Raw genomic sequence first — 21464 nt, 5'->3', positions numbered from 1 at the left:
GGAAACAGATGGTGCTTTGTCACTTTTCCTATCTGATTTAAAGGCTCCACTGGGGAAGGACCTGTCATTTAAGAATCTTCTTACTCTATAATATAAACAACAGGATGGATGTTCCTTCTTTCTCCATTCCTCTCTTCCTTATTTCCTTTTTATATTCTCTCTCTCCTTCCATTCCTTTGTATCTATCTACTTTTCTGACAAGTAAAGTCTTAACATTCCCCAATGATGATTTTAAGTGCAGTCAATTTATAGCATGAACCAGCAGGTAAATATACAGTCTGTCTAGTGGGGTGGAATTAAGCATTCAGCCACAGACAGAAAGCCAATACTATACCAAATGGGACCACATGGTATTGGTGACCATTGACATCTGCATGCAAATCCTTAACTACTATTACTCATGAATCTCTCCAGATACAGTTTGTAATCTTGTCTCTCAGTGGCTGTCTCTAGTTTGTTTCTGCATTAAGCATGATAAATGCATTTTAGAACTTGACAGTAAAAGATTAATATGCTCATAACCATCAAAGAGAACCTTTCACTGATTTCAAATAGCTGTTCTCTCTGCAACTGCCATCCCCCTCCCACACACACCATCCAATTAATACTTACTCACGAAGGCTTCCTCATCCACCGGCAAACGCATTGACATGCAGAAGTATGTATCAGACTATTAAAGAAAGAAAGATACAAAATTCAAATTAAACTCTGCTAATAAGAAAGAAATAATAACTGCTAAATGCATGACCTCTATGACTGGAAAAGTCATACTGGTCCTGGCAGGTGAGGCTGCCTTCTTGGAGAGAGATGGCAGATTATTAGAAGGGCTAAATTTAGAATGTAGATACCTTAAATATTTTTCTAAGATTCTTTCCTAAACAATTTTAGAGCCTATTTATAAAGCTAAGTATCATGAGTATTGTCACAGTTAAAAGGCAACATATTAGATTCCTATATATAATATGTGGAACGGTTTAATGTATTTTATTTGAAAATGGTGAGAGTTAGTTTTGAACATCTTTGCTATTTGCAAAATTAAATTTCTTTAATTTCCTGAATCACTTTACAAGTGTCCCAAATACTAGGAAATACAATGAATAAAAGTTGGTCTTAAATATAATATTGCATTTAGTTGTTCTCCTTTAATTTAAAAGTTGTATGGAGCATATTGGAGAAATCAACATTAGATTCAAATTTTTCCTTCTTTTCCAGTTATTGGCCTTCCATCTAACTGGTACTTTTTCCACAATCAAATATATTAACATCAAGAATTTTCAGTAAGCAGGGTGTGGTGGTGCATACCAACTACTGAAGAGGCTGAGGGTGTAGAAGGTATGAGCCCAGGAATTCAAGGTCAGCCTGAACAACACAGTGAGACACTATCTCTAAAAACAGAAAGGAAGGAAAAAAAAAAAAACTTAGTGATAATTTCAATTTAAGGACAATGAATTTTTGAGGATCTGTCACTCCAATTCCTTAAAGGAAGTTAAAACACTGCAAAGTATGTGCTATGATTGACCATATACCCAATGCAAAGATAGGCTGTACTCATTTAAAAATTCATCATAGATTATTATTACATATAGAGCTGTAATCAACAGCCTCCACCAACATGGAGAGAGATCATGATATAAAGCTTCTAAAATTTTAGCAACTAAAAATTGTAAATTTAACCTCATTTTTAGTTTTGTGTTGAGAAGCAAACAGGTTCAAATAATGTCCAATATCTTGATATTTGATACAATATCAGTGTTACAATTCAGATACAATTCAGTGTTGCAATTTTTGCACATGTTATGCACTGTGTTATTTTTCTCAATTTGGTAAAGAGTTAATTTCTAAAAGTATTTACAATTATTTAGATTGAATCTTATTTTTTTGATGAGGAAATATTCTGAAAAGCACTGAAGGTTGCACAATAAGAGGTTAAGTCACATATAGGCTGTAGAAATAAAATGTATAGGAGATCTTATAATCTTACTGATAAATATATTTCCAGTCTATTGATTAATAGTGTTCCAAAATATACCTACTCTGGTATAAAATAAAAATAATAAGCTAAAGATTCTTTTGTATCTTATCATCATGAGCAATGAGTAATTTAAAACCAAAAGACATTTCATGGTTCCTTTAGCTGCTGCTGCTACTATTGCTATTTCTAGCCAATATGCTTATTATATGTAAGATGTGATTTTTCAATGTTTTCCTTGCATGCCATTTGATAACTAAATTAATCAAATTTGGTAGATACTATAAACTTCATTTTTAAGATAATAAAATAACAAAACATTTATTGAGAAGTCACGAGGTACAGGCACTATTTAAGCACTTTACATGTACTAACTCTAATCCTCAAAACACATATATACTACATGGATACTGTTTTACCCATTCTACGGACAAGGAAACTGTGGCAAATCAAGTTTACATACAAAGAATCTTTACAAAGATTCTAATAATGGACTGTCTCCTTGGAAGTATCTTTTCAGAGCTAATTCTGTTTTGCTGAGCCTTCTTCTCCACTAAGTAGCAATATTGGCTTTAAGAGCTTCAGACTCCCAGTTTAAATCATTTTGTCTGTTTCTCTCCCCATACACATTAATTAAGAGACTTGAGCAAACACTGGCAAATTTTCTAACAGCTCAAGTCTGCATCACTTGGATGACTGAGAAAGTTGAATGCTGCCAGAAAAAAATTTGTTTGTTTTAGGGCTGGGGTTGTGGCTCAGTGGTAGAACACTCGCCTAGCACATGTGAAGCACTGGGTTCAATGCTCAGCACCACATATAAATAAATAATATAAAAAAATAAAGTATTGGGTCCATCTACAACTAAAAAGAATATATATATTTTTTTTTAAAAAAATTATGTTTGTTCCAGTGAAAACATGATACACAGGCATAGGCTCCTTAGCCCCCTATTAAAGCAGCTATTTTAGAAGGCATGCAACTATAAGTCCTTTCTCTGTCACTCTGAGATATAAAGCTTCTATTACCCAAAACCTTCCTCAAGTATTCAAGGAGATAAATGCTCAGCTCCCTATCCCTTGCTCTAACCTACACTACTACTTCCTGTTGTAAAGTTTGTTTCTCCTCCGAATAAGAGGCAATTAACAAATTCAAAGTCACATATGCCAGCCCCTTTCACACTCCCAGCAAGTTCCCCTCAGCAAAACCTAATCTTTAAAAGGTCTCTTTCCTTCTGTTGTGGCAAAGTTAAGTACACAATGGATATTCCTCCCTATTTCAACTGTCGCTACTGAATAAAAATCCATTCTTACCACTTTCACTAGGGTCAGGTTTATTTGTCTTTGATAATAATAAGTATACCAGCTGGGATCTGAACACAGACCATCTGACTAATGCATTACAGGTCCTTCAAAGCACTGAGTTATAAAACAAATATAAAAACAAAAGTAAACAAAGTAGCTAAGCATCTATTTATAACAGAAAAGGATCAAAATGTGATAAGATGTAAATGAAACCAAAGTTCTTTTTAATTTGAACTAACAGTTTCTGATTTTACTCTTTGATTTTATTATAAAACATTGAAAGCTTTTTTAGGAATAGGCAAGTTATACATGTAAAGTAGATATGTCAAATTCAGTCAGTTGGTTCTTTTAATAAAAACAATAACATGGCTGGGGTGTAGCTCAGTGGGAAAGCCCTTGCCTAGCATGCTTGAGGCCATGGTTTCATTCCCAGCACCAATCTAAAAATAAACAAAACAAAAAACAAATAAAAAACCCAAACCCATAAGACTAAGCACAATGATAACATATAATACACATAATAAAGAAAACTGCTATTTATACTTATAAATGATCAGATGTATACTGTAACTCTTGTTGTTACTATTAGTTGCTCAATTTAAAATGATAGAATAAATTGGGAATGTCTTTTATCAATTTATATTCTTGGCTTATAACTTCCTCAGTAATGGAAAATTGTTCAGATTCCAACTGTTTCTTTCCTGAGCTATTGAAGTCAGTTGGGGAAAAAAAAAGAAAAGAAATGAGAGAGACCTGTTTAAAACTGCACTGTCCTACACAATTCTTTTGGAACAGCAAAGTTTTCCTTAGAAGGTGTACCATGCACCATTACACTCTGATTTAATATTTTAGTTTTATGTTCCATATTTTAGAAGATTAAATTCTGTTGGAAAAAGAGAATGCAAAACTTTTCCTTCTAAATATGAGTACATTTAAAAATACACTCTGCATTGAATCAATAATGTGCCTTTAGCTGAAGGCTCTGAAGACCACAGTTCAATAGAACAGAGAATATCAAAAAGTAATTTATTCTTTTCTCTGCAACTGTACAAGACATGTGTGATTCTGTTCTGGAATATTTTGCTATCATGAGTTGCTTTCTGGAATTAAGTTGAGAGCTTAAGATCTATGTAAAAAAGGTAAACCACTGGTCATTTGCACAATTCAACTGGAAAAGCCACGCCTTAAAGATGACTCTTACAACTTCTGTCCTCCTCAGGCTGGATGGATATGAGTAAGCACTTTTTATTTTTTTAATGTTACTTTATTTGATTCTTATAGGTATTATACCATTTTTTTTGGTTGTTGTTGTTGTTGTTAACAGAAATGAAAACTGACTCACAGAAAGATTATTACATAGATACCTTACAAAAAGTTGTCCAGGTAGTTAGTGCTGGAGTTGGGCTTGAAAGCCTTCAAGATTGTGCCTTCAAGACCATGAGAGATAATGAAATATATTCTTGTAATTTTCTTATTGTCAAATTTACTTTATTTAAATTGTGATTCTACTTGGTCTTTTTTATTTGTGGGGGTGGTGGTTATCAGGGATTGAACTCAGGGCACTCAACCACTGAGCCACATCCCAAGCCCTATTTTGTATTTTATTTAAAGACAGGGTCTCACTGAATTGCTTAGTTCCTGGCTTTTTACTGAGGCTGGCTTTGAACTTGTGATTCTCCTGAATCAGCTTCCCAAGCTGTTGAGATTATAGACTTGCACTATCATGCTTTGCACTCTGGTTTTAAAATGTTGTTGCCTTTGTTTTTCTCACCAAGAGACTATATTTAATATTTAAATAAAATCGAACTTTCTCAATTCGTTATAGGCAAGTGAAGACTTTTTGAAAATAAGACATATATTTTTTTGGTGTATGAATCAGACAGTAGCCTTTGCCAAATTATCATGAGCACATTAAAGCATAGGGAAAGAAAGAAAGAAAGATTATTCAGATGATTATAAAATATTATTTCATCAGTACAGGTTAATTTCTGTAGTAGATCAACAAGAATTGGTGATTACTTTAAATTTAAATTCTATGCTATAAGTAGCAGTTATGTTAAAAATTTCATTGTATAATAATGTGTATCCATGAGGTTAACTGTCACAAATCCTGTGATCAAGCAATGTTGGTTTTTTTTTAAACAGACTCTGAACACAACAATATCAATAAAAGTTGAAAAATATAGTTCCTCAACAGAACCTTCCTATGTGCATATATAAATAAAGAGCCAGTGAAACTCCTCATCATGTACAACCGCAAGAATGGGGTCCTAATTAGAATGTTATGTTCCATGTAAGTATAAATATATCAAAATACCCTCTACTGTCATGTATACCTAAAAATAACAAATAATATATATATATACACACACACATATACATTCTCTCTCTCTCTCTCTCTCTCTCTCTCTCTCTCTCACACACACACACACACACACACACACACACACATAGTTCCTCAGGTAATAAAATCATTACATCACTGATATGACCAAGCAACCAGCTGGATTTTTCTTTTTCACATGAAGAACACCAAGAGCCCCATTTTAAAGTACTTTGACTCTATAACCTCAATCACTCAACACTAGTTAAAAAATTGAAATAATTGAAGTACATTAATCAGAACTTAGCATATAACACCTTGCTAAGAGGAAAACATTCATTGAGGCTCACTTTATTAAAAAAATTTCCATCTTATTTATTCTCAAAATAATTCAGTGAGGTAGGTTATTGTATAGTTTTAAGGATGAAAAACTGAAAAAGGTACACTCATACACTGCTGGTGGGACTGCAAACTGGTGCAGTCAATATGGAAAGAAGTATGGAGATTTCTTAGTTAATTGGGAATGGAACCACCATTTGACCCAGCTATCTCTCTCCTCAGTTTATACCCAAAGGAATTAAAAACAGTAAACTACAGGGACACAGCCACATCAATGTGTATAGCAGCACAATTCACAACAGCTAAACTGTAGAACCAACCTAGATGCCCTTCGATAGATGAATGGATTAAAAAAATGTGGCATATATACACAATGGAATATTACTCAGCAATAAAAGAGAATAAAATCATGCCATTTGCAGGTAAATGTATGGAGTTAGAAAAGATAATGTTAAGTGAAGTTAGCCAATCCCAAAAAACCAAATGCCGAATGTTTTCTTTGATATAAGGAGGCTGATTCATAGTGGGATAGGGAGAGGGAGCATGGGAGGAATAGACAAACTCTAGATAGGACAGAGGGGTGGGAGGGGAAGGGTGTAGGCATAGGGTAATTAACGATGGTGGAATGTGATGATCATTATTATCCAAAGTAGAGGTATGAAGACATGAATTGGTGTGAATATACTTTGTATACAACCAGAGATATGAAAAATTGTGCTCTATATGTGTAATAAGAATTGTAATGCATTCTGCTGTTATATATATTTTTAAAAAGATAAAAAACTGAAACTAAAGATAAGTAACTTATTTGCATTAAAACAAATAACCTCAAAAAACTGAAACTAAAAAAGATAAGTTACTTATTTGCATTAAAACAAATAACCTCGGAATTGATTAAATGAAATTCATATACAGTTCTCTAAAACACTTATCTTTTCACTACAGAAAAATGGCCACTAAAAGGTTATTTTTCAAACCTCCCTAATGTTGCAAAAGAAAATATTGTCAGTTCTTCAACACAATTTTGGTTATTTACCGAATAGAAGAAATAAGAGAATCACAGACATAAAATTCAATAAAATGTTTTAGTCCAAGTCCTTTAAATTTTTGATAGCTGTGAGAACACTTCACAAAAGCTGGATGAAAAATTTCAGTGGACTAGATTAGAGTCACAGCTATTTAATTTTGTCACCATTTTGTTTCTGCAAAGTAATTTGAACACATACACATAACTCAGATCAATGCTTCTCCCTAACACCTTCTGAAGACACAAAAACAGCACCTTACTGCCCCAGAAAGAACGCTTCTATAATTCAACCCTCACTACCAGTGCAGCCTCTCACAATTTTCCATATATCATCATCATGAATCCTCCTTTTCTCTCTGTGGGAAGAACACTGTATCTGAGCTTGGTGCCAGGGGACTGTCTGTAAAATACTGTGGATTCAAACTGCTAACATAAGGCTCAGATGTACAGAAAGGGAGAAATAATGTGAATCTACATAGCCATGACTCCCAGTGCTATCCATTTTTGGTACATCAGCCAAATCTGAATCAAGAGGGATATGATATTGCTGATGCCTCTTTACTGCTGCTATTGGGAACTATCCAAGAAAAGCACACATTTTTTTTTTTTCTGACAAAAGAAGATAGTGTGCTAGAAATGGAGTGGGGGAAGCACCTATTATTAAAGAACTCCTGATAATATTCTATTACCACCCATTTTTAACTAAGCATTCTCACATGGGCTACAGTGTTCACCAAAATCCTGCTTAAACTGTTTAAAAGAAATTCATTCTTTATTTTGATTTAGTGATTGGTGAGACAGACATGTGGAAGTTAACAAAATCAACTGCTTATTTAAATTAATATGGGACAAACAAAACCATTTGTATACTATTGCACATGAAAACTGTTAACATAAACCCAGTAATTTTTGTTCTGGGAAACCAAAGGTACCATTCAGATGCTAGTGTTGAGCACTATGATTTGATGCTGATTGGATAATATCATTTTATTGTGCAGGCTTAAAGAATCCCCCAGACTGCCTTTTTAAAGAAGACTGTGGAATGTTGTGACCACATATAGGAGTGCACATAGACAATATGACCCAGTTTCACCTGGATATTACCCTCTTGCTTATTTTTGTGGCTATTTGCAAATTGGCTGTTCACTGTAAATAGGCTGTAAACCTTAGAAATACTACACTGTGGATAATATGGTCTGTAGTAGCTTTTCACAATCAACCTTTATTAAATAACCAGAACTATTAAAAAAATAAGATAACCGTGGAAGATGAGGGATATATACATTTTGTTGAACTGCAGTGATAATTTCACAATGTAAATGCACATTGAAAGAGTATGATATACACCTGAAACACACTAACTTCAAAATCCTTAAACAAAATCTGATGCTGGCAACTGTGACTTTGTGGCTCAGAGTAATTTCTCAGAGTGGGAAGAAAACTCAATATTAACCCCAGTTCATGCATGTATAAAATTCAATCAGGATGAACTGATCGGGACCCATAAAGCCTGACATTTTCACCCAGCACTCATTCTGGGTTTAAATTACTTGGGTTCTACAAAGAAGTAGTAGAAATGTCAGAACTATTAGTCCAACAAAGGAAAAGTACAGAAAGAGATCAGGTGTCTAGACAGAGTTTGACTATGAGCGAAAGAAGCCATTGGAAATTTATTTTTTAAAGTTTTCTTTTAATTGACCTACTGGAAATTAAGAACTACTTAGGTGGTAAGACATTGTTTTTATGTGTTTCTGTGAGGGTGTTATCAGAGGATATAGGTTGTGTGAGTCTGAGTGGACAAGGTGGGAAAGATCCACCCTCAATGTGGCCAGCACCATCTATCTTCTGGGGGCCCAGAAAGAACAAAGGTAAAGAAAGGGCAAATTAAACTCAATCCCCCCCACAATTCCCTGCCACTCTCCTGAAGCTGGGATTGGGTTGCACTCTTATTCTCCTCCCTGTGGACATCAGAACCCAAGCTCTCTAGCCTTCTGGACTCCAGGACTTAGATCAGCTATCCTTCAGTTCTCAGGTTTGAACTTGCACTAAGCCATGCTACTGATACTCAGTGGCCTGCAGCTGGCATAAAGCCTGTCATGGAACACCTCAGTCTCCATAATGAGGTGAGTCATTTTCCCTAATAAATCCCCCCTCAGATCTCTATATCTGTATTTGTGTCTATATCTACTATTTGGTTCTGTGTCTCTAAAGAAACCTAATACTAATGCACATAACCCAAATAGGTAATAGAATCAAATTTCCATTTCCCAAAATGACTTGCACACAAACTGAATGAGTTTACCTTGACTCAATGGAATTTGCACTCTCCACTTCATCCTAATATACAAAGAAGTTGGAGCAAAAGAACACTATTCAAAAGCATGAAATTTTCTGGAGTGAAAAATCTCAGGTTTAAAAGCTGCCTCTTTGAAACCAGAATTTAAAATACTTCATTGCAGATGAAATTCCTTAGGCTGACATTTGTATATACTTATTATTATTTTCTTTTCCCTTTTGTCTTTACTATAGAAATTAAATATACATAAAATATATGTATAGATATAGATATGGATACAGATGTGTGTGTGGGAGGGGAATTTATATTTGTCAGGTTCTGGAAGTAATAGCCTACAGTGAAGATTTTATGTTAAAACACTCCAGATGATTCTCCAAATGCTTCACTCTTATCCTCAACATTAAGGTAAGCTCTATCCACACCATCACATTTTATCCGAATCTAGAATGTGATCTTCTTGTAACAGTGTGAATAACATCTGGCACATACTGGAAGCTCTATAAATATTTGTTAAATTTTGTATGTATCTACTTTCTTTGGGCGGCAATAAGCTCACAATTTAAGAAAGACTGAACTGAAACCTGTATTATAGATGCTGCTTAATTAGGGTTTTATACAGCATCACTTTTTCATATGAATTTTATCCTTCAGTTGATTTGTCCCAGAATCCCATTTGCATTTTTAAACTATAATCACACAGTGGCTGATGATGACAAGTTTCTCAATGCCAAGTAGCTCAAATGGAAGCAACTTCCCTGGCAAGGACTCTTCTATGAGAATGAGCACAAATATGAATGAGCAAATGGTAGGGGAAGAAATATTTTGGTAAGGGAACAGCTGTCTTAGGGCTTTCACACACTTTCACTTATAAGTAAACAAGAAGGAACATACTAATAGTGGTCTATAATTAATTGCCTATGACACAACATGCTGATGATAGTGGTGGAGTCTCCCTTGGCTTCCTGGGTACACAACGGGCGGCAGAATTATGCAAGGGAAATTGTGCTGTTTTGAACAGGAGCTGGGGATTATCTGTACTATTCATCTGCCCCAAACTTAAGCTAATGGTTTATGCTTTTACTTAAGTTTCTCTGAATGTGGAAGCAGTTGATTTCTGAATTTGTATTAACTATTCACATTCATGTTCTTTTTACCTAGCACAAATGATTGGAATCTATCTGTACTTATCGAATCTATTTGGAAGAGCTCCACAATCACTACCCTGAGCACCATGCTTCTACGTTAAATGGCTTACATTTGTTACTGGGACAACACAGTGTCCTAGAAGAGGAGCTCTGGACTTGAAAGGGTCTGTCAACCACTTTACTACTTGAGGTATATTCTATTCTCTTGAAGTTTAAAATGAACCATCTGAAAAAAATTCGGTCTTCTTTGTTTTAATCCTTCTCAGTCTATTTTAATATATCTTCCCATAGTCATTTCACCAATATATACCTATCTTTTAATCTCTTTTAATACCATTTTTTTTTAGTTAGCTTTTTCATTACTGTGACCAAAATACCTGACAAGAACAACTTAGAGGAGGAAAAGTTTATTTGGAGCTCTGTTTTAGAGGTCTCAGTCCATAGATGGTCAAATCCATTGCTCTGGGCCCAGAATGAGGCAGCACATCATGGGGCAAGGATCCATAGGAGTAAAGCTGATTGACTTATGGAGGGGTCAGGAAACAAGAGGATCAGAGATAGAACCAACAGAGAATACTCACCCTTCCAGGAAATGCCTCCAATGACTCACCTCCTGTAGCAGCATCCATGTGCCTACAATTATCCCTCCAGTCTATTTAACTAGGATGGACCAACTAGTTACAGCTATCACCATATAATCATTTCACTTGTGCACAGTTCTGCATTAATACAGGAATTTTTAGGGTACATCTCATAAACAAACCATAACATTCCTCCTCTGACCCCCAAAAGCTCATGTGCATCTCACGATGCAAAATTCATTTAGTCCATCTCCAAGACCACAGTCTTAATAGTTTTAACATTGTCCAAAATTCCAGTCCAAGTCCAACTTCTCCTCTGAGACTTAAAAAAATCCTGGCTGTGAGTCCTTGGAAAAATTAAATGTGAGTTACATATTCCAAAACTTAATGGCACAGAATAAATATTCCCATTCCAGAGGGGAGAAATAGAGGCATAGAAAGAAGGGACAGGGCTAAACCAAGACCAAAACCTAGAGGGGCAAACAGGCACATAACTTCATTTACAGCATCTACAACACTTAGTTGTGAGATGTTATTTCCAAAGGGCTTTGCTCTTTGGCCTTGCTGGTTGCAGCATACATAGGATCTCTCTTAGCCTGGGCATTTCTGCAGCCAGCAGCTTTACTTGGCAGACTGTTCACATGACTGGCATCTCTTAATTCCTGGTCTCTACTCAGGCTTTGGCTTTACCTTTACAATTTCATGAATCATGTTTTCAGGGAAAGCCCACAGGGACTCTGACTTTGCCTGGTTTCCCAGACCTTGCTTTGAACCCTCAATGGAAGCCTCCATGACCACTTAAATTTTGCATCCTGCATTCCTGCAGAACCAGCACCACACGGATAGTACCAAGGTCTGCCACAAGCTTGTGCAATACTTGGGCCCCTTGGTGTCATGGCAGCAGCAGCCTGCATGTGTGCCTGCATGGCTCAGTATGGTCAAATAATTTCTTAGCCACCTCCCCCCCAAAGCAGGGTGCCACCTGCTTTGACTTATGGAGGGGTCAGGATCTCTTATCAAAGTGATTTTTCATTTTATATCCTGAATCCTGCAATGGATGTGGTTTTGCAAATTCTTGAGATGCCTTCAAAGCATCTTTCCTACTGTTTCTGTGAAAAGTACTCTGCATCCTTTCAAGGGCTGCAATCTCTTTCACTAGCACGCTTTCCTTGGTCCCAGCTTTATGTCTCCTTTTCTGGACTGTTTTAATGACTACAAGCTCTGTCAACAGAGCTCTTGATTCTCATAGTAAACCTGGCTAAAAGCTGCCAGAAATACCTATGACACTAACTGAGCACTCTGCTGCCTTGAATTTTTTTCCAACAGATTAATCCATCACTTTTAAATTCAGCCTTACAAAAAGTCTCTGGAAATGGTCAAAGGTAGCCAAGTTCTTTGCCAGAATATAACACGAATAGCCTCTAGTCCAATTTCCAATATAGTCTTCATTTCCCTCTGAAACCTTGTGAGCACAGTTCACATTTCTATTGGCATTTTGGTCTTCTGTGGTCTCACCAGAATTGCCCATTAAACTCTGCTTAGAATATTCTCAAGATTTTCCAGTTTGCATCTCTAAACTTTTCAAAAATTTCTCCAAACACCAGTCGCGGGGGCTTCTGAATCATTTGATAGGTTAGACATAGCAATGAACCTACTTCTCAGTACCAATTTCTGTCTTATTTATTTATTTATTTTGTACCAGGGATTGAACTCAGGGACACTTAACCACTGAGCCACATCCCCAGCCATTCTTTTTGCATTTTATTTAGAGACAGAGTCTCACTGATTTGCTTAGTGCCTCACTGTTGCTGAGGCTGGCTTTGAACCCACAATCCTCTTGCCTCAGCCTCCTGAGCCAATAAGATTATAGGCATATACCACTGTGCTCAGCCCTCAGTACCAGTTTCTGATTCAGTTAGCATTTTTGTTGCTGTGACCAAAATACGTGACAAGAACAACTTAGAGGAGGAAAAGTTAATTTGGGATTCATGGCTTCAGAGGTCTCAGTCCATAGATGGCCAAATCCATTCTTCTGGGACCAAGATGAGAGAGCAATCATGGAGGAAGGGCTCAGCTCATTGGGGTCAGGAAGTTGGGTAGGAGGGGCCACCAGGAAGATGCACCTTTCCAGGGTATGCCTTCAGTGACCCATGCCCTTAGCCATTCACCACCTGCCTATAGTTACTACCTAGTCAGACCATTTAAATTAGGATGGACTGATTAGGTTACCACCTAATCTAATAATTTCATAATCTAATAACTTCAACTCCAAATATTCATGTATTAATATAGGTGTTTTTAAAGGACACCTCATATCCAACTCTGAACACCCATGTAGAAATCCATTGTTCTGCCTATATTTTCAATCAGTTAACAAATTAGAACAACTCCCAGGACCCTGATATTGGGCTACACTTATAAATCTGTGGGCAAAAGCACAGTATCTATACTCTAAAGGCTAATAGACTACCAGCTTAGTAGAGAAATAGTCACACTTTTGCCATTGTAATTGTTATATGAGAGATTTACAGGGTGTTAAAAAGCCAATAATTCAGGGAAATGATCTGGGGAAAGGGAGTGAGCAATCTCAAATCTCTATAATTGGAGAGAACTTGGTGTAATTGAGAGAACAAAAGTCTTTTTGTACAAAGAAACAGAGGAATATGTTGAAAGTTGAACTGGAAAATCACATGTAGTATACAACACAGGGCCTGTAGTCCATGTTAAGACTTTGGGTATTTTGTTTTGTTTTTCTTGGCAGTAACAGAAAGCCATTAAATTTTTTTGTAAGAAACTGACATGGACAGAATTAATTAGATGAAACAAGTACAAAGGACATATGGTTGTTCGGAAAAGTGATGATAGTAGCTTGAAACTGGGTGACAGTAGTAGAGAAGGAAAGAATAAGACAGATTCTAGAGACGTTTAAAAGGCAAAAAAGGCATGACTTGGAAATGGATTTGAGTGGAAAATATGAAAGCAGAGTCAAGGAAGAGTGCAGGATTTCTGGTTTGCATAACTGAATGTATTGGCGGTATCATGAGATGTAAAACACAAGACAACCAGGTTTAAAGATCACAAATTTAGCATTAGACTTGATGAATTTTAGGAACTTTTGAAAATGAACATGCAAATGTCAGCGGGGCATCTGGGTCAAAGGTCTGGAGTTCAGAGAAAAGTCTGGCCTGAAGATGTACATTTATGCCACAAAAAGTTGGGTAATTAATTCTGGCCATTGGCTATAGAGGAGAGTGCTGAATGACAGTAGAGAAAAATAAGAAAAGAGACTGACAGAGCTGAGTTAGCTGGTCATGGAAGAGAGGCCTAGGAGCTGAGAGAAAACTAGCAGTCTGATGTCATTAAAACCAATAGAAGAGAATGATTTAAGAAAGAGACAGTAGTTGACAATGTCACTAATCCAAATCCATAAGTTAGCAGTGTCCTTATTGGTATGGCTACAATATCATATTAATATTTGGACATCTAATTTTTTGTTAATAACCCTAACTTGATTTTTAAAAATAATAGCTTTATAGTAGTTGGTAATTTCACCTTTATATATAAGTAAAAAAAATCAAATATAAATAAATAGATAAGTGAGAGGAAGTCTAGCAGAGCAGAGGAAGGAGAATGGGGGAGGAGAGGGAGAATAGAAGGGAAAAGGGGGACTGTGAACTCAAAAGAATTCCATGCATTCCATGCATGAATGATTTTGTCCAATGAACCCAACTCCCTGGATTATTTTAAAGGCCCAGATCTTCCCTATCAGTCCCTTTCTAAGGACTATAACTGTGGGAACTCATGACTCAGGCTCTTCTCAAGGCCATGTGAAGCTAAAGCCACATTCACTGTCCTTATTACTTGGGCACAACCTCTATAGCACTGTTATCTACATTGCTGCCGGTGGATAAATACCTGCAGCAACAGTACTCAGCAGTCACCACAAAGTTTTCCCACCACCTTCTTCAATGATGGCCACAGGGCCAAGAGTGACTTGGGAAACAGAAATGAAAGAAAATACGTAAGTGAAGAGAAAATCAAGAGCAATAGCAACAAAAATCAAATAGGCGTTTAGAAGACTTAAGAAAAACTATGAGCTATTAGAGCAATAAAAAAATCCCAAATATTTAAAAATAAAGCAATGTAAAGGAAGTCATTTGAAGAACACTGCTATCATAAGTTTAAGCAATTTCTGCTGTCCCAAAATAGTGACACTCAGTGGATACCCACAGATTTCCAACTTAGGAAACTATTTCTCTTCCATACAGTAGTGGTGTCAACATAAATTTAGAAACCTGCATACCTGATTTACCCTCTCAGTACACACTGATTTTACTTTATTATAATGCATTGAGAATTAATGAATAGATGGGCGTGGTGGTATACACCTTTTTTTTTTAACTTGGTTATTTATTTATTTATTTATTTATTTATTTTTTATTGGTTGTTCACAACATTACAAAGCTCTTGACATATCATATTTCATACATTAGATTGAAGTGGGTTATGAACTCCCAATTTTACCCCAAATGCAGATTGCAGAATCACATTGGTTATACATCCACAATTTTACATAATGCCCAATTAGTAATTGTTGTATTCTGCTAACTTTCCTATCCCCTACTATCCCCCCTCCCCTCCCCTCCCCTCCTTTCTTCTCTCTCTACCCCATCTACTGTAATTCATTACTCTCCTTGTTTATTTTCCCATTCCCCTCACAACCTCTTATATGTAATTTTGTATAGCAATGAGGGTCTCCCTTCATTTCCATGCAATTTCCCTTTTCTCTCCCTTTCCCTCCCATCTCATGACTCTGTTAAATGTTAGTCTTTTCTTCCTGCTCTTCCTCCTTGCTCTGTTCATAGTTGCTCTCATTATATCAAAGAAGACATTTGGTATTTGTTTTTTAGGGATTGACTAGCTTCACAAAGCATAATCTGCTCTAGTGCCATCCATTTCCCTGCAAATTCTATGATTTTGTCATTTTTTATTGCTGCATAGTACTCCATTGTGTATAGATGCCACATTTTTTTTATCCATTCATCCATTGAAGGGCATCTGGGTTGGTTCCACAGTCTAGCTATTGTGAATTGTGCTGCTATGAACATTGATGTGGCAGCATCCCTGTAGCATGCTCTTTTAAGGTCTTCAGGGAATAGTCCGAGAAGGGCAATAGCAGGGTCAAATGGTGGTTCCATTCCCAGCTTTCCCAGGAATCTCCAAACTGCTTTCCAAATTGGCCGCACCAATTTGCAGTCCCACCAGCAATGTACAAGAGTACCCTTTTCTCCACATCCTCGCCAGCACTTGTTGTTGTTTGACTTCATAGTGGCTGCCAATCTTACTGGAGTGAGATGATATCTTAGGGTGGTTTTGATTTGCATTTCTCTGACTGCTAGAGATGATGAGCATTTTTTCATGTACTTGTTGATTGATTGTATATCCTCCTCTGAGAAGTGTCTGTTCAGATCCTTGGCCCATTTGTTGATTGGGTTATTTGTTATCTTATTGTCTAATTTTTTGAGTTCTTTGTATACTCTGGATATTAGGGCTCTATCTGAAGTGTGAGGAGTAAAAATTTGTTCCCAGGATGTAGGCTCCCTATTTACCTCTCTTATTGTTTCTCTTGCTGAGAAAAAACTTTTTAGTTTAAGTAAGTCCCATTTGTTGATTCTTGTTATTAACTCTTGTGCTATGGGTGTCCTATTAAGGAATTTGGAGCCCGACCCCACAATATGTAGATCGGAGCCAACTTTTTCTTCTATCAGATGCAGAGTCTCTGATTTGATATCAATAGACTTAAAGATAAGAACCATATGATCATCTCAATAGACGCAGAGAAAGCATTCGACAAAGTACAGCATCCCTTTATGTTCAAAACACTTGAAAAACTAGGGATAACAGGAACGTACCTTGACATTGTAAAAGCTATCTATGCTAAGCCTCAGGCTAGCATCATTCTGAATGGACAAAAGTTGAAGGCATTCCCTCTAAAATCTGGAACAAGACAGGGATGCCCTCTATCACCACTTCTATTCAATATAGTTCTCGAAACACTGGCCAGAGCAATTAGACAGACGAAAGAAATTAAAGGCATAAAAATAGGAAAAGAAGAACTTAAATTATCACTATTTGCAGATGACATGATTCTATACTTAGAAGACCCAAAAGGGTCTACAAAGAAACTACTAGAACTAATAAATGCATTCAGCAAAGTGGCAGGATATAAAATCAACACGCATAAATCAAAGGCATTTCTGTATATCAGCGACAAAACTTCTGAAACGGAAATGAGGAAAAACACTCCATTCACAATATCCTCCAAAAAAATAAAATACTTGGGAATCAACCTAACAAAAGAGGTGAAAGATTTATACAATGAAAACTACAGAACCCTAAAAAGAGAAGTAGAAGAAGATCTTAGAAGATGGAAAAATATACCCTGTTCATGGATAGGCAGAACTAACATTATCAAAATGGCGATATTACCAAAAGTTCTCTATAGGTTTAATGCAATGCCAATCAAAATCCCAATGGCATTTCTTGAAGAAATAGATAAAGCAATCATGAAATTCATATGGAAAAATAAAAGACCCAGAATAGCAAAAGCAATTTTAAGCAGGAAGTGTGAATCAGGCGGTATAGCAATACCAGATTTCAAACTATATTACAGAGCAATAGTGACAAAAACAGCATGGTACTGGTACCAAAACAGGCGAGTGGACCAATGGTATAGAATAGAGGACACAGAGACTAATCCACAAAGTTACAACTATCTTATATTTGATAAAGGGGCTAAAAGCATGCAATGGAGGAAGGATAGCATCTTCAACAAATGGTGTTGGGAAAACTGGAAATCCATATGCAAAATAATGAAACTGAATCCCTTCCTCTCGCCATGCACAAAAGTTAACTCTAAATGGTATACACCTTTAATCCCAGCAGCTTGGGAGGCTGAAGAAGGAGGATCATGAGTTCAAAGACAGCCTTGGTAACTTAGTGAGGCCCTAAGCAACTCAGTGAGACCCTGTTTCAAAATAAAATATAAAAAGGGATGAGGATGACAGTAGGTCTCCCAACTACTCACCCATGCAGGACTACAGGGTACCCAAGCAGGACCATTAGCATAAGCCCCCATGCAGAATTTTTGGCCACCCACCCAAGCAGAAATCACGAATGCTGCTCCCATTCAGGACAACTGGCAGCTTTGCATGCACAGAAACTTTGGTCGCTATTCCCATGTGGACCCCTATCTACCAATGTGGGGCTCTCCCAATCATCTCCATCTTGGGACTCTGCAGCAGTGGAGATAGTCCCCTAAACTCAGTAGCCTGCCAGCACCTTAGAATTTCACACAGGCTCTGAAGACAACCAACAGCTACACACTGCACACCACAGAGCTCATCTCTGAACTCATCATCCAATGCCATCGCTCAGCTCCCCGCACCCGACCCAAAACCCCATCACCAAAAGCAACCACCTCTATCTTGGATCACCTTTGTCACCATTTTTAGTGGGGGCAACTCCCAGTTTGGAACTCTGGCTGGCCTGGTACCCAGTTTCTAACTCCCCGCTCTCCCCAGCAATCGCTAAACCACAGTGATTGCCCAACACAAAACAGCTCAACTGGGCAAGTGCATAGCATGCCCAAAGCACCATGCCCAAGAGCTCCAGAGAGAAAAGCCCCTCAATAGGAAGTAGTAAGGGAGAGGGTGAGTGTGATACAGTTTAGAGACTAACACAGAGACCAGGAACTGGGAGGTCTCCAGGCAAGATGAGGAGAAAGACCAATTGCTCACATCACACAAGTGGGCCCAAAAAGAGATCCTTGAGGTTCAGTGTCCCCTTGGGGATTGGCCGGTCCCACACCCCACTTCCAGGTTCCTTCTACCCAGGACCAACCCTCCCACCCTGGTTACCTTCACCATCCTGAGGGAGAAGAAACCAGCTAACAGAGGACCCCACCTATTGGATGAGAAGGGAAGCAGGAAAGACACTGATCTCCAACCCAAACAATCCCTGTTTCTTCCTTTAAGAATTTTTTTCTTCTCCCTTTCTATTCTCCATCCTCACATCCCCATGTGAATCCAAGTACTTTGCATGAATTAGGATTTTGAAAACTGGGATGTGTAAATAGTTTATTACAGTTGTGTTGTATATTCTTTTTTTTCTTTTTTCCCCACTAATTTTTACTATTTTAACATTTTTTAATTTTTTAAATAGACATGTGTGTTTGTTTTATGTACTCTACTATCTTCCCCCTTACTTGTCTAACCAAAATTACTTCCTCTCTTTTCTCCTGCTACTAATCTTCCTCTTTAGATTTCTTTTTCACACTTCCTAAGATATAATAACTTTACATCCTCACCTCCTACCTCCTCTGCATATCATCCTACTCCTCACCCCCAGTTCTCTGTCCACCATCAGTAACTGTAAACCCTTTTACAAACCTACTGAGTATATTGTAGATAATAATTGAAGTTATCATTTCTGTACATTAAAACCATGGAGGGGAAGGCAAGGGATATGGGGATAAGAAAGACAGTAGAATGAAACAGACATTATTACTTTATGTATGTATGTGACTGTGTATGACCAATGTTATTCTACAATATGTATACTCAGAAAAACGAGAAGTTATATACCATCTATGTATGATATATAAAAGTATATAAGTGCATTATACTGTCATGTATAACTAATTAAAACAAACAAAATTTTTTTAAAAAACCCAAACTGTAAATGTCTTAATAGCAAATATTTGTTTTTAGGGTATATATTGTTTATATTGATATCTGTTAACATTGTCCTTCACCTCAAAGGAGAAGTAGTGAAATTCTACTTGGGCACGATAAGCCTATAGGGTATAAATGGTAATGCCTCAGATCCACAGTGCTAGAAGGGAAGACATAAGCAATACGAAAAGGCAAGGGAACAAAGTGCCCCAAACAAATCAAGACACCATATTATTAGAATCCATGGCCAGCATAGCAGAAAAAATTACAGAGAAGGAGTTCAGGATGTACATAATTAAAATGTTCTGCAAATTAAAGGATGATATAAGAGAGCAAATACAGGCAGCAAAAGATCATTTTGACAAAGAGCTACATAAACAAATACAGGAGGCAAAAGATGCCTTCAATAGGGAGATAGAAGTTCTAAAAAACAATCAGAAAACCTTGAAATGAAAGAAACAATAAACCAAATTAAAAGTTCAATTGAAAGCACCACCAATAGATTAGACCACTTGGAAGACAGTACTTCAGACAATGTAGACAAAAATATATAATCTTGAAAAAAATGTAGACCACTCAGTGAAAATGATAAGAACCCATGAGCAGAACATTCAAGAAATACGGGATAACATAAAATGACCAGATTTAAGAGGTACTAAGATTGAAGAAGGCATAGAGTTCCAAATCAAAGGAATGAGCAATCTATTCAATGAAATAATATCAGAAAATTTTCCAAACATGAAGAATGAATTAGAAAACCAAATTCAAGAGGCTTACAGGACTCTAAATGTACAAAATCACAACAGATCCATCCCAAGGCACATATAATGAAAATGCCTAACACAGAAAATAAGGAGAGAAAGGAATCAGATTACATATGAGGGGAAACCAATTAGATTACATGCAGATTTTCAACCCAGACCCTGAAAGCTAGAAGATTCTGAAACAACATATATGGGGTTCTGAAAGAAAATGGATGCCAACCAAGAATCTTATATCCAGCAAAATTAAACTTTAGATTTGATGATGAAATAAAAATCTTCCATGATAAACAAAAGTTAAAAGAATTTACAACTTGAAATCCCAATGACATTCCTCATAGAAATAAAAAAAGCAGTCATGAAATTCATCTGGAAAAATAAGAGACACAGAATAGTTAAAGTAATCCTTAGCAAGAAGAGTGAAACAGGTGGCATCATTACATCAGACCTTAAACTATACTACAGAGCAATAATAACAAAAACATCATGGTATTGGCACCAATATAGACTGGTACAGAATAGAGGACACAGAGACTAAGCCACATAATTATAGTTATCTTATATTTGACAAAGGCACCAAAAACATACATTAGAGAAAAGATATCCTCTTCAACAAATTGTGCTGGGAAAACTGGAAATCCATATGTAACAAAATGAAATTAAACCCATCTCTCTCACCATGCACAAAACTCAACTCAAAGTGGATCAAGGACCCAGAAATTAAACCAGAGACCCTGTATCTAATAGAAGAAAAAGTAGGCCCAAATCTTCATCATATCAGTTTAGGCCCCTACTTTCTTAATAACACTCCTATAGCACAAGAATTCAAATCAGGAATTAATAAATGGGATGGATTCAAACTGAAAAGCTTCTTTTCAGCAAAAGAAACAATCATTGAGGTAAATAGAGGGCCTACAGCTTGGGAGCATATTTTTACCACTTGCACATCAGATAGAGCACTAATCTCTAGGGTATATAAAGAACTCA

General features: G+C 36.7%; 1 protein-coding gene across 6 annotated transcripts in view; it reads right to left on the bottom strand.

Annotated features, from left to right (window-relative positions):
- Positions 1–21464, bottom strand: part of Pam (peptidylglycine alpha-amidating monooxygenase) — a 177609-nt gene that overhangs the window by 129622 nt on the left and 26523 nt on the right. For all 6 annotated transcript variants that reach the window (XM_021726890.3, XM_013358992.4, XM_040272976.2 and 3 more), the window contains exon 3: positions 613–670. In XM_021726890.3, the coding sequence (XP_021582565.1) occupies positions 613–670 (58 nt within the window). The remainder of the gene's footprint in view (positions 1–612; positions 671–21464) is intronic.

The sequence above is a fragment of the Ictidomys tridecemlineatus genome, chromosome 1 (assembly GCF_052094955.1).
Source record: "Ictidomys tridecemlineatus isolate mIctTri1 chromosome 1, mIctTri1.hap1, whole genome shotgun sequence".
In the NCBI taxonomy this organism is placed as follows: domain Eukaryota; kingdom Metazoa; phylum Chordata; class Mammalia; order Rodentia; family Sciuridae; genus Ictidomys; species Ictidomys tridecemlineatus.
The sequence above is the reverse complement of the archived record's forward strand: the minus strand, read 5'-3'. Positions and strand labels throughout refer to the sequence as shown.